Genomic DNA, 26907 nt, shown 5'->3' on the forward strand with positions numbered 1-26907 from the left:
CTGAGTGGACGAAGCACCGTTGTTCCGGACCGAAGGCGAACGGTGACACTGGAGTTTCGAAGCGTGACTACGCTGCTGAGGAGATCGCGGAGTTTCGAGGCTGGAAGCAAAGTGGAGGCTGCTGGGCGCAGCTGACGCTGATTCCTCAGTTGCAGCAGACTCAGGATTCAATCCCTCCTCGTAGTGGAGCGAAGGCGCTGGTTCCTCTTCAGCGACAGACGCTGTCCCCGATGTTGGTAGGAACTCTTCTTCCGGAGCTGCAGCTTGGAGGATTGGTTGTCTCTGGCAGCCCACTCTTCACGTGGCTGCCTTTTATTCCATTCTTTGGCGCACTTAGAGTCTCCTGTAGCCAATCAGGGTGCTTTCTCCTTCGCGCGCTTTTCAGCCCATCATTGGCATGCACTGATGGGAGGATTCAATCCTCCACGAATCTTGCCCAATCAGCGCCATGGATTCTTCCCACGCTGCTGACTCATCCTGGAGTTTCGTTTTCCCAATTTCAGCCTGGTAAGTTTCCACCGACAGGAAGCTCTGGCGTGGGCTGGTCCATGAAGTCACAAAGAGTCGGAAGCGACTAAACGAGTAAACAACAAGTTTCCAATTCCTCCTCTGACTCAGAAAGAGTTTGACTCGGAAAGCGGCTTGGTTCTGACAAGAAGATGGACTTGATGGTATAGCTAATGTATGTGGAAGCAGATTGCAGCCATTCATGTTCTTTCCAATAAGTGATCTGTTCCTCTGCTGACATTGGAGGTCGGATAACTGTGACTTTAGTAGCCAAAACTTCTACCTGGTTTATTTCATTTATTTACTTCTATTCTAGGATTACCAGATCTGGGCTGCAAAGATCCGTGCAACAATTAGATGGCATTAGATACAGAAAACTCTTAACTGGTGCAGTCCAGATTTTTGAAGCCCAGATTTGGTAGTCCTGTTTTATATTCTGCTTTTCAGTCAAGATTGGCTTATAGTTAAAATACACTGGGGCCTATTTGAAGGACATCCTGCACTTGTGGAAGCTCTTAGGAAAGCTGTTCTTTTGTCCAAGAAAACTGTCCACAGAATCCGCCATTGCCCAAATAGGCTCACAGGAAGCTGAAATATAATTTCAACCATTATCTGAATAGACTTACAGGAAGCTTCATTTGTGGCTTTCTTCTGGATACAGTTCAGTGGTTTTCTGGGAGAAAGGGCTAGAATTTTTTGTAAGTGGAGTGACATTTTTGTTAGAAATCGGTCTTTATTAACGGAAGCAGAGATACACAATCTTGAAATCTTACCATTTTATCTCTATTTCTTTTCTCCCATTGGAAGAACCTTCTTTAGTGAGGCGAGAACCATAAAATGTCTGGTGGATTTTATGAAGATGACTGAAGTTGTTCATGTGTTAGCTGATCTTAAAGAACTGTAGAAGACTGTGCTTGAAAGGAAGAATGCAGCCTGTTAGAATTGTTTTGCTTTCCCAATAATCACTGAGGGCAAATGAAAACAAGTTATACCCAGAGACTTGCATTGTGTGCATTTGAAGAAAGATAGTATCTAAATGAAGACATGAGAGATGCCTTAGCAAAATGCATTTTCTGTGACAAGAAATCATGGGTTTGCCAGAATTAAAGGATTAATGCACCTGTAGTCAGTGATAGTGCAAACATTAGAGTGAGTAAGACGTGTTTCATGTAATTTACTTCAGGCATAGAGAGTTCCTTTGCTGTATTAACATTTTTGATTACTCCTCTGTATTGCTGCCTTCCTCTGTTCCTGACAAATACTTAATGGAAGATGTTGCTTTAAATTTCAGTAAGGGAGGAGGTGGCAAAGAGATTTTTGGGGCAAGAGAAAGCTTTGTGGCAAAATTCAAAGACCACCTCTTGGGAATTTTGAATATATTGGAAAATCAAGGGTTGTCTCAGACCTTTTATTAGGAAAGTTAATAAATGTTTGAGGATTGTAATGAGAAATATTTGGTTTTGAGGTTGCCAAAGGGTACTTTACAGCTTAGAATGGCTATATATTGAATGATTAAATTGTTTTAGTGCATATTTTTACAAATATTAAGGCCATTGTTGTTTGAGGTGGATACTTTTTACCTAAGATTCAGTGCTTGGGCATACTTCTCTGGGGTATGTATTTATTTCACCAAGAGTGATCCTGTCACCTCCCAAGCATAGGAATCTAATAAAATTCACCATGATATCAAAATGATACTGTGTATATGTCATTGCATCATCATGACCACAGTTTTTGCAATGATGATATGGCAAGCATGGTACTTGTCATGTTCATCGTTTCAATGTTCTGTATACATCGTAACGTTTCGCATGTCACTTCTCTAACCCGTGTTTGCGGGTTGGAAATTTCCAGCCGTGCCGGGCTGTAATCTTTTACTGCAACTGTGGAATGTATGTTTGGGTTACTGACTCTGTTCAAGGTTGCATTCTCAGGCCGATGTGGGTAACGGTTGCTAACACCTGGGAGGGGGTGGTTGCTAGGAGGGAGGGGGCGGGGTTGGTTTTGAAGCGAGGGTTTTTAGTTTGTATTTGGCGCGCTTTTGCTCATTCTCAGCTTTCTTCGTATTTGCATACTATCCTTTCAATAAATCAGTTTTAATCACTAAACTCTGGTGAGACTGACTTCGTTGAGATAAGGCAATCATTACAGTACTTCCCCACCCCGCAGATCCTTTTGCTCCCAAATCACCATGGGTTTTGAGATTCTGGAACCAGAAGTAGCTAGAAGTAGGAGGTTACCTAGTAGATATGGGAGGGCGTTTCAGATGATATTACCTGTTAACAAAAAAACTGATGACAACAACAACACTCATATACAAAGATAGGGGATTAATCTTTTACAGGAAAAGCCTGTACCTAGCAATTAGAAAAATTGTAGATCATCTCATTTTCATTTGTTTACTATAGCTCGCCTGGCTTTAGTGAGCTTGAATGGTTCCCTCCAGCCCAGGGCACAGCTTCTCCAAGGCTTTTCTGGCAAGATAAGACTTTCTACGCTGCCAGTATCGTAACAACAATATTTCTTCCTTTTCCTTTCCTGATCAAGATCACTGGATTCTTCCAATGGAGGCCCCTTCCTCTGTACACAGAGTGACAATTTAGGTGAATCTTGCCCAACTGGTTGATCTCCAGATGTCTTAGGCCACAGTTGCCCACAGTTCCGGGCAACCATATCTGTTGGAGAGGAGTGAGGTAGGCCTTTTTATCCGTTGCTGAGCCACTCAAAGTTCCACCTGACTGCATATTTAATCTTTTCGTTTATTTCTAGCCCTCCCCTAGGGCTTTATAATGACAGTTCTTGTAGAAAATCACATTACAGAGGAAATACGTACATTTCATGCCTTTAAGGCTCTTAACCCTGCCATCAAAATACAGCCCAACTAAAAAAAAAGTTTCTGCACTGTCTTACATCCAGAGAAAGTACTCTGTTCCCTAAAGTTACAACAGACAGGTTATGAAAGTGCATCAACGTTTTCACAAGTTGCAGTGCTGCTGTTGTGCAATTTAAGCTCATATCCTAAACCAGTCACACTGCATTTCTTTAGATACAATGAGATGATTCCTTTTGTCCTACTCCTGTTGTGTCAGCTCTTGAGGTAAACCAAACCAGGAAACCAACTCTACAAGTTTGACTGGATCTATATTTTATTGACATAGGTTATAGTAACAGAATCTTGAAAGCCCAACTTTGTTTTCCCTTCTCTTCCTCTTATTCCTCAGTGAGTTAGGGCAGAGCCAGTCTGAATTTCTTTCTAATGTGTTCCTTGTTTCCTGGGCTTAAAGCATGTTTTTGTACACTTTTTTTGTAACCATCTCTGAATAGTTTCTCCAAAGAGATCTCTGTGGCTCTCCCCATGTTGGTTGCAGTGGCTTCAGATTAAGTTGAAAAGTTTCTAATCTAAATGTTAGACTGCTGAGCTGTTTGATAATTTCGGTGAGGAAAAACCTGCATTTGCTTTTTTTTCCCCAGTAAAGTCTTGAAAATAAGTTAACATGAAATTCTATTTATGTGGCAGTGATATCTCATGGCAGGAGGGTTATGTGATTCATTTTTGGGTTAAGAGAGCAGCTACAGCTTATATACTATATATTCTTTGTGTACCCAAATCTAGAAAAACGGTGTTCAGCGTTCCGATGGAAAAAGCCACAGAGAGAGATTGGAGATCTGATCACAGTTGGATTGCACCAGTGTTCCTGCTTCAGTATAAGGCAGCTTTGTCTATTTATGCTATTCTGATATTAACTTCTAATCAATTCATAAACTATTGTTTAATTATTTAATTAATTTTTATCCCACATTTATTATTTTTATAAATAACTCAAGGTGGCGAACATACCCAATACTCCTTCCTCCTCCTATTTTCCCCTATTAATTTGTTATGTGCTTGAAATTAGAATGTTGATTGTCGTTATAATATATATACCAAGGAATGGCCCAGGAATTCTTGGCCTCCAAGACAACCATAGACTTGTCTCAAATGATGTGTGATCTAGTGCTTGATATGTGATCCAGTGACTGAGGGATTGGGTGCGACAGAAATTATGTAAATGAATAAAGAAGAAGCCAGTTGTTGCTAGACCAGAGAGGTTATCAAGAACAGAATATGAATAAAAATCCATGTCAAGTATTAATTTAAACGGAATTCCTTCCTGAAGTAGTATGACATAATGGTGGGTGCACTCTGCTTCTAAGCCTGGAAAAGATTCAGTGGCACCAGGACTTAATAGAGATCAGTTTTCTTAAAGTTAGTTCCCTGAAGAATGATGGCATTTCAGTGATACAAAGTGATTTATTAATGTACATACAGAGAATGAATGCAAAGCAGCATTAACTTCCCAACATACTTCTGTACCCCATCAGATATATAGAGAAATTGACAGTGCTTTAGAGTTCCTGGAAGGAGTATAGTTAGTTGTCTGCTGTTTTCCAGACAGCATTCTAATACAATCTCTCATCTAGCTACACACATCACACTTGCTTTATCGTCTTTACTAATGAAAATAAAAAGATGGGTCACCCCATCTGTCATCTGTGCCTTTTTTGGAATCATTCCAGTTCTCATTGATACCATTAGGAGAACGTTGCAGAATATCAGCTGTCTTATGCCAGTTCTTAAAAGGCATTGTCCTTTGGGGCCTGTTGTGATAGCTCGATGTATAGGTATATTAGCCAAGAATTTCAGATTTGAAAAGATTCTCTGGTCAGTATGACCAACCCCCAGATCCATAATAGTGAGAAACATTGCCAAGATACTCTAAAGGTACATCAGAACCAATCCTTAGGCTGCAACAGGGGGCACAGTTGAGTTGGGACAAATAACCCCCCATTCATAAATATGTAACATATTGAGATGCAAGTTGTTCTCCATTTAAAAGCCTGCAAGTTGCTGTTGTCTTTCAGGTTGCAGTGTTCTAAATGCAGACTGAAGACTAAACAATTGGAAATTTTATATAGAACTGTTAGTAGGTGGCCAACAAATGGCATTCAGAAAACAAAACTTTTACCAAAATAAAATAATACTGATTCCAAAAATAATCTGTGGTTGATTGTTATACGCAAACATGACCACTCTCTAATTTATATTAGTAAAGTTCCTGTCTCATACTATAACCATTTCCAGCATACAGGTTTTGTTGTTAATTCGTTTAGTCGCTTCCGACTCTTCGTGACTTCATGGACCAGCCCACGCCAGAGCTTCCTGTCGGTCGTCAACACCCCCAGCTCCCCCAGGGACGAGTCCGTCACCTCTAGAATATCATCTATCCATCTTGCCCTTGGTCAGCCCCTCTTCCTTTTGCCTTCCACTCTCCCCAGCATCAGCATCTTCTCCAGGGTGTCCTGTCTTCTCATTATGTGGCCAAAGTATTTCAGTTTTGCCTTTAATATCATTCCCTCAAGTGAGCAGTCTGGCTTTATTTCCTGGAGGATGGACTGGTTTGATCTTCTTGCAGTCCAAGGCACTCTCAGAATTTTCCTCCAACACCACAGTTCAAAAGCATCGATCTTCCTTCTCTCAGCCTTCCTTATGGTCCAGCTCTCACAGCCATATGTTACTACGGGGAACACCATTGCTTTAACTATGCGGACCTTTGTTGTCATTGTGATGTCTCTGCTTTTAACTATTTTATCGAGATTTGTCATTGCTCTTCTCCCAAGGATTAAACGTCTTCTGATTTCCTGACTGCAGTCAGCATCTGCAGTAATCTTCGCACCTAGAAATACAAAGTCTTTCACTGCTTCTACATTTTCTCCCTCTATTTGCCAGTTATCAATCAAGCTGGTTGCCATAATCTTGGTTTTTTTGAGGTTTAGCTGCAAGCCAGCTTTTGCACTTTCTTCTTTCACCTTCATCATAAGGCTCCTCAGTTCCTCTTCGCTTTCAGCCATCGAAGTGGTATCATCTGCATATCTGAGATTGTTAATGTTTCTTCCAGCGATTTTAACTCCAGCCTTGGATTCCTCAAGCCCAGCATGTCGCATGATGTGTTTTGCGTACAAGTTGAATCGGTAGGGTGAGAGTATACAGCCCTGCCGTACTCCTTTCCCAATCTTAAACCAGTCCGTTGTTCCGTGGTCTGTTCTTGCTGTTGCTACTTGGTCGTTATACAGATTCTTCAGGAGGCATACAAGATGACTTGGTATCCCCATACCACTAAGAACTTGCCACAATTTGTTACGGTCCACAAAGTCAAAGGCTTTAGAATGGTCAATAAAACAGAAATAGATGTTTTTCTGAAACTCCCTGGCTTTTTCCATGATCCATTGGATATTGGCAATTTGGTCCCTAGTTCCTCTGCCTTTTCTAAACCCAGCTTGTACATCTGGCAATTCTCGCTCCATGAATTGCTGAAGTCTACCTTGCAGGATCTTGAGCATTACCTTACTGGCATGTGAAATGAGTGCCACTGTTGGATAGTTTGAACATTCTTTAGTGTTTCCCTTTTTTGGTGTGGGGATATAAGTTGATTTTTTCCCATCTGATGGCCATTCTTGTGTTTTCCAAATTTGCTGGCATATAGCATGCATTACCTTGACAGCATCATCTCGCAAGATTTTGAACAGTTCAGTTGGGATGCCGTCGTCTCCTGCTGCCTTGTTATTAGCAATGCTTCTTAAGGCCCATTCAACCTCACTCTTCAGGATGTCTGGCTCTAGCTCACTGACCACACTGTCAAAGCTATCCCCAATATTGTTATCCTTCCTATACAGGTCTTCTGTATATCCTTGCCACCTTTTCTTGATCTCGTCTTCTTCTGTTAGGTCCTTGCCATCTTTGTTTTTGATCATACCCATTTTTGCCTGGAATTTACCTCTGATGTTTCTAATTTTCTGGAAGAGGTCTCTTGTCCTTCCTATTCTATTGTCTTCTTCCACTTCCGCGCATTGCTTGTCTAAAAATAATTCCTTATCTCTTCTGGCTAACCTCTGGAATTTTGCATTTAATTGGGCATATCTCCCCTTATCACTGTTGCCTTTTGCTTTCCTTCTTTCTTGGGCTACTTCTAGTGTCTCAGCAGACAGCCATTTTGCCTTCTTGGTTTTCTCTTTCTCTGGGATGTATTTTGTTGCCGCCTGCTGAACAATGTTGCGAACTTCGGTCAATAGTTCTTCCGGGACCCTATCTACTAAGTCCAGTCCCTTAAATCGATTCTTCACCTCCACTGCATATTCCTTAGGAATATTAGTGAGCTCATATCTAGCTGATCTGTGGGTCTTCCCTAATCTCTTTAGTCTGATCCTAAATTGTGCAATAAGAAGTTCATGATCTGAACTACAGTCAGCTCCAGGTCTTGTTTTTACCGACTGTATAGATGTCCGCCACCTTTGGCTGCACAGGATGTAGTCAATCTGATTTCGGCGTTGTCCATCTGATGAAGTCCATGTATAAAGCCGTCTCTTAGGTTGTTGGAAGAGAGTGTTTATTATGCAGAGTGAGTTGTCTTGGCAAAATTCTATCAGCCTATGTTGTCCCAGGCCATGATTACCTGTAATTCCAGGTGTCATTTGACTGCCCACCTTAGCATTCCAGTCTCCTGTGATGAAAATAACATCTCTTTTAGGCATGTTGTCCAGTAGGTGCTGCAGATCCTCATAGAACTGCTCTGCTTCAGCTTCTTCAGCATCTGTGGTTGGGGCGTATATTTGGATCACTGTGATGTTAGATGGCTTGCCCTGAATTCGAATTGAGACCATTCTATCGTTTTTTGGATTGTATCCAAGCACTGCTTTAGCCACTTGACTATTAATTATGAAGGCTACTCCATTTCTTCTGTGGTCCTCTTGTCCACAGTAGTAGATCTGGTGGTCATTTGATGTGAAGTGGCCCATTCCAGTCCATTTCAGTTCACTGACGCCCAAAATGTCTATCTTTAATCTTGACATCTCACCAATAACCACATCCAATTTGCCCTGGCTCATAGATCTTACATTCCAGGTTCCAATGGTGTGCTGATCCTTAGAACATCGGATTCGCCGTTCACCACCAGCACCGTTGGCCGCTAGCCATCCTTTCAGCTTTGAGCTAGCTGCGTCATGATGTCTGGGGCTAGTTGAACTCATCCTCTGTTCCTCCCCAGTAGCATTTTGACCATCTTCCGACCTGGGGGTCTCATCTTCCGTTGGTATACCGACATATCTCTGGTTGTACTGATCCATTTAGTTTTCACGGCAAGAATACTGGGGTGGGTTGCCATTACCTTCGCCAGGGTTCACATTTAGTCTGACCTCTCTGTCATGACCTTCCCGTCTTGGTTGGCCTTCATGGTTTAGCTCATGGCATCATTGAGGTGCTCAAGCTCCAGCACCACGACAAGGTAACGATCCTTTGCTGAAGAGCATACAGGTAGTCCTCGCTTAATGACCACAGTTGGGACCAAAATTCTGGTTGCTAAGCGAAGTGGTCATTAAGCAAATCCAACCCAATTTTACAACCTTTTTGCAGCAGCTGTTGAGCAAATCGCTGTGTGTGTTAAATGAACCATGTGGTTGTTAAGCAAATCACGAGGTTCCCCATTGATTTTGCTTGCCATAAGCTGGCCGGGAAGGTCGAAAATGATGATCCTGGGATGCTGCAACGGTCATAAATGCGAACCGATTTCCAAGCGCCCAAATCATGATCATGTGACCACAGTAATGCTGCAATAGTCATAAGTGAGGACCAGTTATAAATCTTTTTTCAGCACCATCATAAGTCTGAACTGTCACTAAACGAATGGTTGTTAAGTGAGGACTACCTGTGAGAGTACTCTGTGACTTGTATTTATATTATAGACTTGTTATTTAAAATAATCTTCTCATTTGCTCTACATTAATCTTCAACTCATCACTGTTTAGAATGTTGCATATATGTTAATGTCTGCTACTGATCAGCTGTGCTGAAAGTGGCACCATTAGAACCAAGTTAAATAGTAACCAAATGTATCACTAACTTCTTTAAAAGCGGAGATTTCTAGCCTCTGATGATTGTGGGTGATATATGGCTTATCTGTACCTTCTGCCTGCTGCTTTGGAATAATTATGCAGCAGCACCAGGTGCTTGTTGTTACTGTATTGCTCATAGCTGTTTAGATGGGCAAAAGGTTGCTAGGCTGGGGTAGGGGAATAAGTGAAAATAAACTACAGTATTCTGTTGTTTTAAGAGCCTTAAAAAAGGCAAAAGTGGTGCAAAGGAGAGCTTTATCATTTATAATAGAGCTTTACTTTGCACCATTTTTGCCTTTTTTAATGGATGCAGAGATATTGTAAGGCACGTTTAAAGTAGAAAATTCTGTTTTTATGGTCATTATTATTCCAGACACAGCCTTAATGTGGAAAGAGCTTTACAATCAAGTATTTTTGAGTATTAGTAACACAATAGGTTGCGTTATTAATATTCAACTGAAGAGAGTCTCACCATCATATTGACTGCATTCAGAACTAATGAGATAGTATGAATGAGTTTTGGGTTAGTGAATTTCACCTTCTTCCCCTCCTTGAGCTTGGGGATATTTAGAGGTTAGAGAGAAGCTCAAATGGTACCGAAGAAGTCTTATAAATTAATGAGTTAGTAAGCAGTCTCCAGTTGGGGATCCTGCTTATCTGCTGTCTTCACTGCAAGCCTGGGTTCCATTGTTCAGTGCTTTAGAAAACCATGATTGGAATGCAGATTTTTAATGCATTGAAAGAACTACAGGCCCTTTTTTGGGAAGAAAAATCAAAAGAAAAAAAAAACCAAGAGAGAAAGTCTTGAATGATACTCTACAGCAATTATCATGTCTGTTGTAAATTGCTGGGAGAGACATCCATGTTAGTATTTGGACATGATCAGAAAGGAAATAGCAGTTGGTCCCAACTTGTCTTCCTGTTTGGAGAAATGTCTTATCAGAGGTGTTGGAGAAAATATTGAACTGTTCCTTTTTTTAAAAAAAATAGTAACTAGTGTTGAAGAAGTTGAGGTATTGTGAAAGCTTCTTCTTTTCCTCCTTCCACAAGAGAACAGGAGAGTTTGATTCCTGTCTCCAAAATTTTGATTGCCATTCAAACAGTTTAGAATGCTGGTAAAACCCATCTTCAGAATTTCAGGCAGGCCCACCATGCTTCAGGGCAGACCACAGGCTGGTCTAAATAAAGATACTTGCAAGATCGAATCTGAGCTTCTCCCAGGTAGATTGGACTATGATTCAGAGACATCCTATTAGTCACTATAAAGTAGATCAAGGTATTGTATTTGTGCTTAGGTTCCCCAAGGATGGTTTTGATCTTCTCAGAAACCCTTAGAAGTGTTTTCTAGAAACACCATTCTCTGGTTGCCAGTAATATAGAAAACCTCTTAGAAGATGCTCAACAGTTATTTCTTCTTTTAGGCTAGACAGTGTGGTAGGCATGGAAGAATTCTGCAGTCTGTGCTCTGTGATACTGCCCTCTTCTCATATTTTACTGTAATTAATTCCAAAATTTCCTTCTTTAAATTCATATATTAGGGGGAGGGAGGTAGTAACAGAATATTGTTTATGGAAAGGAAGACTGTTTATTAAAGATCTGCCCACTGGTTACATGCTGCCCAAGAAGCAATTTTAGTTTGCTCTTTAGTGGCCAGATAAGTTATAAGGAAGTTGAAGTTTAAAGTTGGATTGATTTTGCATATAATATCCTTTTACATATTTATATGAACTAGTCCCCATATGGCCTAGCTATTTGCTAAACGGCACCAGCTTTATTGTGGAGTCTAACTCTTCTGTTTTTTCTTTTTAACTAACTCTAAGGGGAATCACTTTATACTCTTTCAGATTTCTGCCTGATAAATTGGCCCTTCATTATTCAGAAATTGACTGCCTATATATTGGGGTATGAAGCCACACATACATTGTTTGATGCAACTTTAAAAGCAGTGGTTTAATTTTCTTTGTAATCTTAACTCATGGCACATGCAAGATGATCTTATTTCCAACTGCTGTTTCTCTTGCAGTTAAGCAAGTAAAGGGGACATGGCACGTTTAACGAAACGGCGGCAAGCAGATACAAAAGCTATCCAACATCTCTGGTCAGCTATAGAAATAATCAGAAACCAGAAGCAAATTGCTAACATTGATCGTATTACAAAGTAAGTATCTTTTGAATAATAACAACGGTAATATGACCCAAGGAAAACATACCAATTATGCAGATGATGCCTCATCACAGAAAGATTTTCCCTTGCGTAAGAATGATCTGTGTACTGTTGGTCCAGGCTCTTAAGTCCTGGATCAGGGGCTAAGTTCGTGGCAGGATGAAGTACGTTTGGAGCCCTCTGCTCTGGATTCATCTGGTGGCCTGTTTCACCAGTAGCATCATGTTGTAAGAAAATGTAAATGGTTTGTTGTCCAGTGTAAAATAACATTCCAATTGGAAAGTCTATGTAGCCATGAAGAATGTATGTTTTATTTTACATTATAACATCATCTGTGAAAATTTGTTGTATGAATGAAAGAAATGTATGAAGGAATTTTTTCAGTTGTTCTATACTATAGAATTTCTCCTATACAAGTGTGTTGTACCTGTCTGCTTTGAAATATAATGTTGAATGTCTGGGATGAGTCCAGAAAGTAGCTCCTGAATATATCCTTGTATGTAGCAGGTCCTGATTCAGTCCCTGACTTACTCAGTTAAAACAATCACAGCAAGTGCTGGGAAATATTCAGGAGATCCGGTCAAGGAGAAAATTAGACAAACAATTTGATCCAGCATAAGACATATTTTCCCCAGTTGTTTGGCACAGTGAGATGAGGGGGACTGAGCTCAAATCATGTATTTTGGGCTGGGGAGCATAATGTCACTGAACTTCCAAATCCCAGCATTGGCTAAGCTGGGAGTTTCTGTCCAGCTGCCTTTGAGGGCCACAAATTCTTCACTTGTGGGGAGTATTCTTTTCTTTCTTCTCCACATGGAAGGAAGACGTATTAGAAGTTTCTGTTTCAAATTGTTATTTGTCATTTCATCTGAACAGAAGACACTGTGGTCTGCAGTACTGTTATTTCCTACAAATAAGGATCACAAACTCTAATTCTGTTTTGTGATCTTAATTTTGAGGGAAGCTGTATTTGGGATAAATGGGGTCTGGATGATTCTGCAAAATGAGTTGCCACAAAACAGAATTGCAAGCTTGAGCAATAGTACATGAATAAAGGGGAGGAGGAAGGGTACAACCCTGAAGCTTATGTCTGTTCTTGTATTCCATATCATTTCTGAATATAATAATTGTGTCATGCAATGTGAATGCATTTGGCAGCTGTTCTCATAGTTACTTCAAAGCAGAAGTTATGTAGCACAACTTTCCGCTCTAAGCAGCCGTCTTTGTTAATGTTTTGTGATTGTATTGTTACTGTTTGGTGTGGGTGATACCACAGCTGTTGTACTGTGGCCTCTAGATAAGAGACATTTAACTGTACAGTGTCCTTTCTGGAGGTGAAGGGCATTTGCTGAGCAAAAGGCTTGTCCCGCTCACTGGAAGCAGTTGAGTATTCCTCATTGATTAAAAATGAGAAGAGACACTTTGGATGAAAGGTTCACCTTTTTCTAGAATGTAGCCATTTAAAACTGGTTATGCTTTTGTGCTTAGGATATAAAAGCAGACTAAAACAGCTATGCAGTTCCTCAGTATCTTCCAGAACAGCAAATTGCAAGACAATTGATTCAGCCATTTTGTAACATACAGGTAAATGTAAATGAGGTTGTAAAGATTTTGAGGCCTAGGATACTTCCTTTATTTATCTGCAGGGCTGAAGTAAATTGCAGTATGTCACCTAAAGGGAGGAAAGATTGTGATGTATTGATGCAAGTTGCAGCTAAGGGATAAATTGTACTGCAGGATACATAATTAAGGTATCCTTTGTGCTACAGGAAAATGTAAAATCAGTGTAAACTAGTGAAGCATGTGTTCCATGAACACACAGCACCTCAGTCAACAGCTTTTTGAACCATATCACAGTAGCTCTTTCAAAGTAAAAAAAAATTAACTGACTAGTTTATCTCTTTGAAAAGTATTGAACATGAAAAATAGCTGGATTACATAGCTAAGAATGTCTCCATGGAATTCGCGAGTCCTTCTGAAATTCAGTAAAATGTATTCATTAAACTAATAAAATTTATGGGAGTCATCTGACTGCATTGAGAAAGAAAATTTCCCAACTACGCAATGAGAATGAGAGGCACTCTGTATTGTAGCAAGTTCAGACCAAATGCAAATGGCTTGGCTTTGCCTTAGTGTGTTTGCTTCCAGTGAAGTAGAACCTAGAAGGAGAACCCCATTAAGGTATGTTTGAAAGTCCTCCTTGAAACGTTAGATGCACAGTGGTAGAGCAACAAGCAATGTGTTCTAGCTTGGGAAAGGCTACTATTCAATGGTAGAATGTTTGATTGATTGATTTTTATCCCACCTTTATTTTTTGACAACTCAAGCCCATGTACATCCGTAATGCTCCTGCCTCCTATTTTCCCACATGGTGGGTTGGTCTAAGAGAAAGTGACTGGCCCAAAGTCACCCAGCTGGCTCGCATGCCTAAGGGACGCCTAGAACTCATGGTCTCCTGGTTTCTAGTCCAGCACTTCAGCTGCTACACAAAATTGGCTCTCAGTTTTGTATTTTTTTATGGACAAAAGGTCCCAGGCTGAATTCCTATCGTCACTTGGAAATATTGCTGTCTGAAATCTTGGAGAGCTTCAGTTTGTCACTAGAGACAAAATCGAACTTGATGGACCCCCAGTATGACTCAGTATAATACAGATTTCTGGATTCCTATGATCAGGTGTTTTATTTGTATACTGGCTTGGATGGAGTTGCATAGGCCTGATTTACACATTATATAAGTGTGCAGACAGTTCTGCTGGCTCTCTTCCAGGGATTCACAACTTTGGAAGAGCTGACATTTTGAAAAAGATGTAAGTAGATTCTTAAGTTGTAGAGTTCAAAATCTTTTGCTGCAGGGGTTACTTTGATCTCACTAGAATTGAATATTTTTTTTTATTCATTCTGAGACTAGTCCATATTCCTTTAAATAGTTCAGTAATTGTTCTGTTACATAGTTTGAACTAAGAAAGTTGTGAAAAAGGAATCCACGTCAGGTTCCTAATCTACATTTCTTCCAAGCCCAGTTCCCATTCTCACTATGCTGTCATCAGATTTCAGTGTGAGAGAAAGCAGACTCCTGTTTGCTGATTTCGTCTGTTGAATTTCAGAGGAATCATGAAGACAAGGATAGAGGTGTCATTTTCTCTAGTTCTGGACTTTGGGGGGAATGGGCAGTTTTTAATTTATTTTTCCATAAAACTACAATTTCTTTGAATATCTTTGGGATCCTCCAGATTATGAAGAAACTGATTTTGGCCTTCTTTCTGGGAGTATTTTGTAGATCGCTAAGTCTATGCCTATGTACATATCAACTTTTCTGGCTGGCGGAATAATTGAAAGCTAGAGCTTTTTCACATTTCCATGAAGAGTAATTGTGATGGGAAAATACTATACTGAAATAAAGCTGCAAACTCTTCCCTCTCCCCTCCCTCTGTCTTGTTGCAAACTTTCCCCCCCTCCCCCCCCTCTGCAGTTCCCCCCCACACTCGCATTTAAAATAGGTCCTCACCCAAGAACAGTCATGTCAAGAAAAGCCCTTTTAGTCCTATCATGGCAAAAACAATGACAAAGCTCTCACCTGTCCACCTAAAGCAGGGTTTCTCAACCTGGGCTGCTTTAAGATGTGTGGACTGCAACTCCCAGAATTCCCCAGCCAGCTACCTGGGGAATTCTGGGAGTTGCAATCCATACTTCTTAAAGCAGCCCAGGTTGAGAAACCCTGGCCTAAATGTTTGTCTAGGGGGCAGCCCCAATAAGGATGCTTTGTTAACAAGATAAGAAATGGCAGGCATTCCACATAAGCATGGGCGCCCCATTATTTCAAGGTCCCATCCATGTTAATAATGGAATCCTTGGCTCACTGTCTGTCACAGAGGTGTGACTTTTGTTTTACAATAGAAAAACACTTTCCCCCTTTTTAACCCTATCTCACTTCCTCAAAAAACTTGCCTGAAAATCAGATCCCTCAGATTTCCCATCTGAATCTCTGCCTTTCTATTGATCGGGGTCCCTCTTTCTTGGAAAACAGGTACCCAACGATAGTGTTGTGCGCCTTTCTTCAGCAAAAATTCCTCAATAGTAAGTATATTCATTATATGGTAAAGGCAAATTTCATCCCCACTTGAGCCAAAGAAGAATTTAATATTAGATTGCCATCCATCCATCCATCCATCCATCCCAGGCAAAAAAACAGCAAAATATTCAAGCTCAAGCTCAAGATGGTGAAAAATCTGGGATTATTTTAACAAAATAGAAAAGCTGGGGAAGTTTCTATTACCTACTTGAGACAAAAAATATCCTGTGGCAACAGTTTACCACAGAATTAATATAGCAAGTGGGAACCTGCCTTCATATAGAATGTACTTTAATTTATCTTCTAAAGTATCCTATTGAGATGTCCTAACTAAAGTGATAGAAATTTGAAGCACAATTTAACTTTATCTAATTTTAATAATATTGCTAATACTCCCAAAGTATAGTTTTATTAGTATTGGTGGTCATTATTTTCTTGAGGTGCTGGAGCATTGCTTTGAGTTGATACAGTGGTTTACATTTACTTCTGCCTTGAAAACACACCAGCTTTCTATTTGGAGATGATTCAGTTCTTCCACAGAAAGGTAACTGCAAAAGAGGAAACATTAATCTGTATACTGTATGTTAAAGAAAGAGAATACATGGTTCATACTGATGCATCAATGTATTGGCTAAAAAAATGGAAGTTGATAACATTCTGTTCTCAGTGATAAATAGATTGCTCTGATGTTAATTGATTAATATCTACTATGATGTTTTGTAATCACAGAAAAGTATATATAATACTATTGGATTTGATAACTTATCCCCTAAAACAGTGGCAGTACTTGGGAGTTTTGCATTACATGGCTGCCGTTGGTATTTTATTAGATTGAAATGGAATGATTTTATGTGCTTAATTCCTATTTTATTTTTTTAATAATGCTTACTTGCAGATAGATTTTGTTCTCTACTGTACACCTACTTCTAGTTTTCAAGCTCTTTGGGCTGGTCATTTAGGAAGTGGTGGTATCTCCCATACATTTTCTTGGTCATGTGGTTTCAGCATTAGGAAGGCTGTGTTGGCAGATTGCTAGGAAAGCCTTTGGCCCAGGAGAGATCAGAAAAGTCACACACCAGGCATTTCTATAAAAATAATTTTATTTACAGAAAGCAAAACATATTTAAAAGCTTCTGCATTTCTACAGGCTCTCAGTGAGAGCTGCTTAACTCTTCACATGCCTATACAGAAGGGGAAACTGGAACTAAAACAAGTCCAGGCAAGTTCTTCCCCCCAGGCGCAAAAATTAACATCCGAAGAGGGGACAATTAAATTCAACCTCTTCACCTGGACAAAATGATTAGTTACCATAGTAACCTTAATCTGTAGTAGAAAACAATATATTAACACTCCCCTTTTATACTACAGAATAAGATGCAGACCAATTTGCTTTGTTAACTCTTTGTGTCTTGGTACAGCAAGGGGTTTGGTTAAAATATCAGCAATCATGTCTTTTGATTCACAATATTTCAACATTATTTCTCCTTTGCTTATCATCTCTTTGATATATTGATATCTAATATCGATATGTTTTGTCCTATTTTTGCAGGCTTCAGATTTTGCCATAGCAATGCAAGCTTGATTATCCTCATAAACAGTTATAGGCTGGTTCACTTCCATGCCTGTGTCTTTTAACAAATGTTTAAACCATATAACCTCATTACAGGTTTGTGTTAGAGAATAAAACTCTGCTTTTGCAGTGGAAAGAGCAACAAGTGTTTGTTTTCTAGAATGCCAGCCTAAGCTAGTTCCAGCAAATTGAATTAAAATCCCAGAAGTGGATTTCCTGACACTGACATCTGCTCCCCAGTCAGAATCAGCAAAAGCCTGCAATTTCTCGGTTCCAGAGGCATTTAGCTTCAGGCAATAATTCTTTGTTCCTTGCAAATACCTCATTAACCTCTTCAATGCTGCTTTTCCAGTAGATGTAGGCTTCTCTACCTGACTACTTAAAATGGCCACAGAATTTGAGATATCTGGGCGAGAATGATTTGCAATGTACTGTAAACTTCCAATTGTAGATCTGTATTTCTCTGCCTCAGTTAATTGAGTTTCTCCTATATCTTTCTGAAAATCTGTTATCATTGGAGTAGAGACTGGTTTACAGTCTTGCATATTAAAATCCTCTAGGAGCTTTTGAATTTTACTACGTTGGTTTAACAGAAAGCTACCCTCCCTGTGTATTTCCAAACCTAGGTAATTTGTTACAATTCCAAGGCTTTTTAATGTGAAATGGCTTTTCATGCAGGCTTCAAAATCAAGCCTTTGTTTTTCTGTTGGTGTGAACAGCAGCAAATCATCAACATAAATGCACAGATACATACAGCCTTGTTTGTCTTTCTTCATATATACACATGGATCTGCTTTTCCTTTTTCAAAACCAAAATTCTGCAGTTTTTCATCTAATTTTTGGTTCCAGGATCTAGCAGCTTGTTTTAAGCCATAGATTGACTTCTGCAGTTCACAGACTAGATTCTCCCCTTTTTCATAGCCAGGGGGTTGCTGCATGTATAATTTGTGGTCTAAATCACCATAGAGAAATGCAGTTTGAATGTCATAGTGGTGAACTGACATTCCTTTGAGTGCAGCAATTTTTAACAGTAATCTAATTGATTCACCTTTAGTAACTGGTGCAAAAGTCTTGTCAAAGTCTAAATCTTTCCTTTGAGTGAACCCTTTTGCAACTAACCTTGCTTTATATTTTTGGATTTTGCCATCAGCATCCCTTTTCAGTTTGAAAACCCACCTGCAACCTAGACAGCGTTCATTGGGAGGTAGATTTACCAGTTTCCACGTTTTATTTTCTTTCAAGGATGCTAATTCCTGTTGCATGGCAGAATACCAGTTTTGTGCGATCTCAGGTGGTAAAGCATTCACTTGTTCCAAAGACTCAGGTTCTGTGAATATGTGAAAAGCCTTTACTGTTTCAGCCTGAAAACGTGATGGAGGAATGCCTTTATTACTCCTCTGAGATCTGCGAGGTAATACAGGGCTTAAATTTTGACTCCTATCACTTTCCTGAGAAGCATCTGTCTCATCAGACAGATCTTCAGTTTGCTTTTCTGGTTTAATGTCCTCATCAGGCAAAAGATCACCATCAGCAAGTCCTTGCTGTTCTCTTGTGGTGGTCAGATCAACTGGAGAGCTAGAGTTTAATCTCCCCCAGTTTTGTTCAGCAAAAGAAGCGCTTTTGCTAATTATTAATCTCTCTCCCATTATGAACCTGTAGCTCCTTTGGCTTTGTTCATAGCTAACAAAGTTGGCTTTCTTTGTTGTGGGGCCTCCTTTCCTTCTCTGTTGTTTTGGAATATGAACACAAGCAGTGCTACCAAGCACTCTAAGATGGTTTACCTTTGGTTTCACACCATAAAACAAATGGAATGGAATGTCCTGAATCCCAGAGTTATACAATCTGTTTTGTACATAACAGGCAGTAGATATTGCCTCTCCCCAATACTTAAAAGATAAATGTGAATCTTTAAGCATGCATTCCATTGCATTTTGCAAGGTTCTGCCCTTTCTTTCAGCAACACCATTTTGCTGAGGGGTGTAGGGGTTAGAAAGAATTTGTTCTATCCCCTTTTCCACTAGGAACCTTTTGAATTTGTGAGAAAGGTACTCTCCTCCTCTATCACATTGGAGTGCAGATACAGGCCTAGGGAATTTTCTATTTGCCCATGTCACAAAACCTTTAAATTTCTCAACTGCCTCATCTTTGTGTTTTAAGATGTAGATAAATGTGTATCTTGAGAAATCATCAATGATGGTCATTGCATACCTTGCTTGTCCAAGACTTGAGCAAAAGGACCAATAATGTCAGAGTGTACAATTTCCAAAGGTCTAGTTGTAACTCTGTCACTGTGCTTACTCACAGGAGCTTTTAGTGTTTTGCATTCTTTGCAAACTGCACAGTCTAAGTATTTGTCACAGGGTTTTATCTTTAGGTCAGCACACAGCTGTGGCATTTGTGCTATATACTTGAAATTAGCATGACCAAATCTCCTGTGCATCAGGTGTACACATTGGTCATGATATGGAGTGCTGCCAACTGCAGCCTTGCAGCTTGGCTTCCTTGCATTTTGCACAATGTACAAGGAGTCTTTTAACATACCAGTAGCACACAATTTTCCACGTTTACATATCTCACAACCATTTTCCTTAAATGTTATGACATACCCTGATGCAGCCAATTGTGCCACAGATAAAAGGTTTGATTGTAAATTTGGCACATACAACACACCTTTTACAGTTTCTCCCAAGCAGGATAAATACAAGTCACCTTGTCCCATAATTTTGGTCACAGACCCATCAGCCAAAGATACACTTTGTTTTTCAGTTTTAGACAGTGACACAAAAGAGCTTTTACAATTACATAAATGACAATTGGCCCCAGAATCTAACACTGATACATCAGAATTACCCTTCTCAGCAACCTGTGCAATTTGGCTTGTCTGAAGAGCCTTCTTCTGTGTTGCCCTTGTGTTCTTCTTCTCTGTCTTTCTACTCTTGGGTCTCAAGGCACAGTCTTTCTGCAAATGTCCAGCAGAACCACAGGTGAAGCATCGCTGGCTGGCTAGTGCTGTGGCCTCAGCTTCCTTTCCTTTCCCCTTGTTTTCTGGTATTGCAGCTTTCCAGAAGAGATGGGGGGATCTTTCCTCTCTCTTCTCCCATTCAGCAAGTAATATATGATGGGGTGAGGTCTGCTTCAGGCATAGCCTCCAGGGTACAAATCAGCGTGTCCCACGTTTCATTCAGTGAGGACAGGAGGATATAGGATTTTGTGAGAGGTGTAAATTCCATTCCTCTTTCCTGCAACTCAACAAACAGCTGCTGAATATAATGCAGGTGCTCAGGAAGGCTATCTCCTTCTGCAAGGTAGGCTTTGTACAGCTTTTTTGTCAGGGTAACTTTACTCCCTGCTGTTGCCTTTATATACAAGTCTCTTAAAGCGTCCCAAAGTTGCTTTGCAGACTGCATACCTCGCACGTGGACTAGCTGATTGTCCTCAACTCCCAGGATAATGGTGGCTCTAGCCCGCTCATCCTGTCTCAGCCATTCAGCACTGGGATTTTGGGGGGTTTGCTCACCAATGGGCAGCCAAAGATTCTCTCTGCGAAGATACATCTCCATCTTCAGGGCCCAATTCAAATAGTTGGTCTCTGATAGGTGCTCCAGAGGCATCGCTGAGGGCTGGGAGGTAGCCATGGCTTCTTCCTTCTTTTGCAAGTCACCTCAGCTGGCTTCTTTGTCCTGTAGACCAGCAGTTGCTGGAAAATCTCCAGGTGGCTCCAAAGAAAATCTTCACAGGTCTTTGCTACCTGCCTTTAAATTGTGCATGAGGTGTGGAGCTGATCTCTCTATTCTCTCTGGGTTTTACTGGGCTTACTGGGCTGTTTACTGGGCCCATAACCTGTTGGTAGATTGCTAGGAAAGCCTTTGGCCCAGGAGAGATCAGAAAAGTCACACACCAGGCATTTCTATAAAAATAATTTTATTTACAGAAAGCAAAACATATTTAAAAGCTTCTGCATTTCTACAGGCTCTCAGTGAAAGCTGCTTAACTCTCTACATGCCTATACAGAAGGGGAAACTGAAACTAAAACAAGTCCAGGCAAGTTCTTCCCCCCAGGCGCAAAAAATTAACATCCAAAAAGGGGACAATTAAATTTAACCTCTTCACCTGGTCAAAATGATTAGTTACCATAGTCACCTTAATCTGTAGTAGAAAACATTAACAGGCTGAGCAGGTAGAAGGTGCAAACGTTTAATTTTTAAGGACCTTAAAATGTGTTTATGTCTGTTATGGTCACCTGATTCCTCTTCTATCCAAGGGTGACACATTGGAAGAAAGGTGTTATGCTACTCCTGATATTTTTAGCATTATTGCTAGCTTTTAAAGAAATGTTCCTATGTTAGTTGTTACAACACAAACCAGCAGAATTGTAGGGTGAGAATTTGAGGTTGATACTCTGATACGAATCAGTGCTGTTATTTTGAGGGTATGTCTTTCTCTGGTTTGGAAACCAATTAATAAAATAGAGGGGTCTTTCAGCTTCTGAAAATGGTTGACCTTGAGAAAAATTTAAATCCTCCTAGCGTACTTCATGTCATCAAATATTAATAACAACAAGAGTAATACTGTAACTGTTAAGAAAAGATTGCCTTTGAATGTATTATCACTATCTTAATATTCACAACCTGAATTTGGAGAAGGGTTTGTGTTGAAATTTAACAAAGTGGTACAGTTCCCTTTTTCAGGTTGCAGCACCCCAATGTTCTGTTTAATTCTTCCATCATTTTTGTTTGCTTGTGCACTTTCCCCTCTAAAGTAACTATTTTCAATTTAGCTATCTAGAGTTACTCTGGAGATGGAGATGGTTCACCAGGAATTCTATAGCATGTAAATGCACAAGTCTTTTTATTTAAATGGGCTGGCTGACTGCATTTTTTTCTTTCCATAGTTGGTGTGCATCTTTCCCACAGGAGTATCAGACATCAAGATCTGTGGGCAAGATCCAGACCCATCTGGTAACTCAGTACTGTTCCCTGATCCTAATATAGGTAGTTCTCAAGTTATGACCATTAGTTCAGTGACTATTCAAAGTTACGACAGTGCTGAATGAAGGGACTTAAAACTGGTCCTCGAAGTTCCAGCCGTTGCAGCGCTGCGCAGTCACGTGAAAAAATTTGAGCACTTGGCAACCAGCTTGTGCTTATGGCTGGTTGCAGCATTCCACAGTCATGTGATTGCCATTTGTGACCTTCCCTGCTAGCTTCCCACAAGCAAAGTCAGTGGGGAAGCCAGCAGGGAAGGTCGTAAGTCGTGGGGGTAAGACTCCCCCACCCCCTGGCCTTTCTTTGCTCGCACACACCACTCCCTCTTTCCCCCCCTTCGCTTGCATGCACCCTGCACCCTCTTTCCCTGCCTCCCTGCACTCACACACACCCCATGCCCTCTCCCTCTTTCCCTGGCCTCCCTGAGCTGACACGCACCCTGCACCTTCTCCCTCTTTCCCCAGCCTCCCTGTGCATAATGCATGCATGCAACCCGCGCCCTGTTTCCCTAGCCTCTGTGCTTGCGCGCACAACATGCACACACACTGTGCCCTCTTTCCCTGGCCTCTCTGTACTCACACACACCCTGCACCCTCTTTCACTGGTCTCCCTGCACTTGCACACACGCACGCACCCTGCGCCCTGTTTCCCTGGCCCTCCCCCAACTTGTGTGCAGCCTGCACTGGGCCTTCCAGGGCCTCCCCCACCCTCCTGGGGCACCCCCACAGTCTTTGCCTGGGACAACCTTTACCTTAACCCTCTGCTTCCCACTTAACGACCCACACATCTGGGGTTACGACAACCAGGACTGCCTGGATTTCTGTCGCTAAGCGATGAGGTCACATGATGTCATGCTTTATGACCACATTGCTTAGCGACAGCAATTCCAGGCCCAATTGCAGTCATAACTCGAGAACTACCTGTATTTCCAATATTGTCAGTACTTGTTTGCTGCCTTCTTCAATCTGATACCCTATTAATTTTTTGAGTGCCAGTTCCGATAATGTCTTAACCTTGGTAATTTAGCCTGGATCAGGGCTAATGTTAGTTCGAGAGAAGGCCCACCTTTCAGTCTCTGAATAGGACTGATAAGCTAGAGCGGCATCCTGCATTTCCCTTGTTGTCAGTTTTTGAGCCATTGTAAAGGATTCTCATCCATACAATTGTTCAATTCTAGTGAAATGGCACACATCTGTTGCTTGAAGGGCACATTACTGAGATCTGGGTATTTGACATTGTATTAGTGAATTAAAACAAGTAGAACAATGGTTGAGACCATTGTTGAGATCATAACTAAGGAAGCACACAGTATATCATAGACGAGAAACAGAACATGATTTCCCCAAATGCTCCAACAGTTGTTTTAAGAGGTAACAGAAGCCATACATTCGTTCTTGAGAAGAATTACAAGAGCAAATGAACAGTTTCAGTCATCTTTAGTGATTCAGAACTGCTTCGTTTGTAGAATCAAAAGAAGGATAGTTTCTTTTCTTTTGGCCTTTGTTTAAAGGAACATGTGAGTGTCCAGTTCATTCCTTCACCTCTAAGGTGAGCTGCACCCAATGATATGACTGTGGTGGTTGTTTTTGGCACAAGAAGCAGTGACATTCTCTTCTCCTAACCCTGTTTTTCTTGTAAGTAAGTGTGTGCCTATTCTGTTTGCACCTGCTTTTTGCATATTTACCATCACTTTTTTTTAACAGTTAGGTATACTGTAATCTCATAAATACTAATTCTAGGTGATGTTATTATAATAGGCCCAGTTTTCAAGACATCAAATTCCATTTTAACCATTTTCAAAACATACTTTTCTGTCCTAACAACCAGGAAACACACTGAGACAAGGAACTGGTCTCTAATATTTATTGCTAGTACTTAACGGGAATCCTAACAAACTGAAGAAGTGTGGGGAAAACCCAGACATATAACCCCCAAGGGTTAAGGCGGTCCCGATCTGTGTCTCTTTGAATGGCTGAACAGTTCCTCAGTGCTACGCATGCGCTTGACAGTCTGGATGGGAGCCCCCTGCTCGCCATCCTTACTCATGACATTTTCTGTGTTTATGTACAGTCAGGCACATATGTTATACAATGGAGAAATGGTTGAATTTTCTCTTTTCTTCCTGATGCATGGGCCAGGCAGTTCTTTGCCAGTTAACAACATCTGTTTGTTTGTTTGTTTTCTATCCCACCTTTATTATTTTTATAAATAACTCAAGGGGAACATACCTAATACTCCTTCCTTCTCCTATTTTCAGCACCACAACAACCCTGTGAGGTGGGTTGGACTGAGAGAGAGGGACTGGCCCAAGGTCACCCAGCAGGCTTTCATGCCTGAGGCGGGACTAGAACTCTCGGTCTCCTAGTTTCTAGCCCTTAACCACTAGACCAAACTGGCTGGTGTGCAGTCAGAACCCAAAAATTACATATGTCTTATATATATTGGCCCCTTTTTTGAACAAAACAGTACAATTGAGACCTGTATATGTGGATCTGATTGGGGTAAATTGTAGGGGTGACATAGAAATATGATTTGCAATTTCTTTTAGTTATGCCTTTTATTCTGTTTTGTAACATACGGTCTTTTATTGTTCTGTGTTTTATATTTTGTAATTCTGATATGGCCTAATGGCTAATCAATAAAGTATTATTATTATCATCATCTTTCTGGTACCTTTTTTTGTAGCATGGCAAAAAAAATGGAGGATAAGGGATCTTTAAAAGGCAACTGCTCTGAAGGAAAAAAAAATACAGCTAAGTTGCAGTCGGGTGGATTAATTGCTTCGTTTTCTGCTGTTGTGATTTCTGTAGGTGGGATATGCTGCCTGACATCATAAGATGTAAAGTTAATGACAGGCTCAGGAATGTACAGTATTTTAGTCACTGAAACAAGCAACTCTTACCTGCATTACAATTATTAACAATGAGAACTGACCAGATAATAAGTATTATATGAGGTTGCCGGAGGTTTGTAAAGCATGAAGGGACAGGATCACCTTTTCAGCCTGGGGACAGCTTCTGTAGAAGTATCTGGCAGATTTTAGTCTAACTCAGAGAAACACTTTTTCAACCTTGGCAACTTGAAGAGGTGTGGACTTGAATTCCCAGAATGTATATAGTGAAAGGGAAGACCACCTGCCTTCTACTCATACATCTGTAGTGAGACTGATTTCATTATTTTTAATGCAAGTAGGTTAGTGCTTTTAAAGTTTGGAAACATTTGCACTTTTTCCCCATCGGAATTAGAACATGATTATATTTGGTGTTATTTGAAACACATGAGGTGCTTAACTAGTTATTCCTTGTTGTTTGCAGCTGAGAAGATTATGAGATGATTAAGCTCTAAATACTAGAGTACTGACGTGCAAGTTTGGATTTTCCAGTCTCACTCTGCTTCTGCCCCTCCCTTCAACCTCCTGTAGGCAGACAGCCTCATCTAGCCAGATCAGAAATTTAAGGACGGGATTGTGAGGAAGAACTTCCTTGTTTTAGTGGACAGCTTTAGCTAGTAAAGGCTAGCATTAACTTTTACTCTTAAAAGTTACGTTGCAGTAAAGTTATTTTAGCTTCCTGACCGCATTAAGATTGGTTTATTGTCTTATGGGAATTAACTTGCTGTTGTGTATTTACCTATTTGCAAGCAAATTTGTTTCACTTTTATCTGGTTGGGAAACAGCCCAAAGAGTGTGATATTCTTCCCATCTCACCATTGAGCTGTAGCTGATCACTGCCCTGGCACAAATAGCTTGCTTCAGTTCTCTTGCTCCAAGGTAAGACTAATCAGTTCTTTTAAGAGAAAGGAGGAGGGAGGACTTGTTTTATTTCTTATTTATCCTTGTCCCCATTAACTAACAGAAGCCAATGTCTATTAAAAACATGTGGATATTTTCTCCCTGTAGTGGTGGCTTCACTTTATAGTAATAATAATAGTTCTTTTTTTCTTTTTTCTTTTTTGCCTTCAAGTCAAACTTCATTCCTGGTGACCATGTGAATAGGTTCATGCAGTTTTCTGGGCAGTGTTTTTGGAAGTTATTTTTTGCCTGTGGCTGAAGGAGGCACTGGCCCCAAATCCCCCATTTGGCTTCTGTGCCTAAGGCAAGACTACAATTCAAGGTTCCCTGCTCCTAGGCCAGTTTTATTTATTATTTATTTATTTATGTTTCAAATTGAGTCACCGCCCATCTCACTCATATTAATGGTTAAGTTCCTTAGCCATTAAACCATGCTGGCTTACAAATAATACTATTAGCATTTATAAATCATTTTTTGTATCCGATCAAAGTCCTATATGCTATAGAAATATACTAATACAAAAAGTTTAATAAAAAACAAAAAAGGCAAAGCCAAAACATTTATTTTGAGTTGGCCCAAATAATATTGAAAACCCACCAGGATTATCGAACGCCTCATAACAGTTTTTACTGTCTGTCTAAAACTCAGCGCAGATGTAGCCAGCTTGAACGATCTCAAAATGCTTCATAGTCTGGGCAGTGCAATAGAAAATATTTTGTCTTGTTTATCCGTCAACCCAGTTCTTCTTGATTAGTGAAGAACATGAGGTGGGTTCCTTTTTATGTGTGTGTCCAAAATAACTGTCCGTTCTTCTTTATGTCCTCTGTGCAGTTCCTCATTGATAGAGGCAGCAAAAGAGGTTAATTGAAACTGGGTCCCTTATGCAGAAAGTTCTGGAA

At 40.4% G+C, this 26907-nt stretch overlaps 1 protein-coding gene across 9 annotated transcripts in view; it reads left to right on the top strand.

Moving 5' to 3' along the window:
* ZMYND11 (zinc finger MYND-type containing 11) overlaps positions 1–26907 on the top strand; it is a 98083-nt gene that overhangs the window by 35545 nt on the left and 35631 nt on the right. For all 9 annotated transcript variants that reach the window (XM_063303398.1, XM_063303395.1, XM_063303402.1 and 6 more), the window contains one exon: positions 11453–11587. In XM_063303398.1, coding sequence (XP_063159468.1) covers positions 11472–11587 — 116 coding nt within the window. In that variant the 5' untranslated portion in view covers positions 11453–11471. The remainder of the gene's footprint in view (positions 1–11452; positions 11588–26907) is intronic.

Source organism: Candoia aspera, chromosome 4, assembly GCF_035149785.1.
Source record: "Candoia aspera isolate rCanAsp1 chromosome 4, rCanAsp1.hap2, whole genome shotgun sequence".
NCBI lineage: Eukaryota > Metazoa > Chordata > Lepidosauria > Squamata > Boidae > Candoia > Candoia aspera.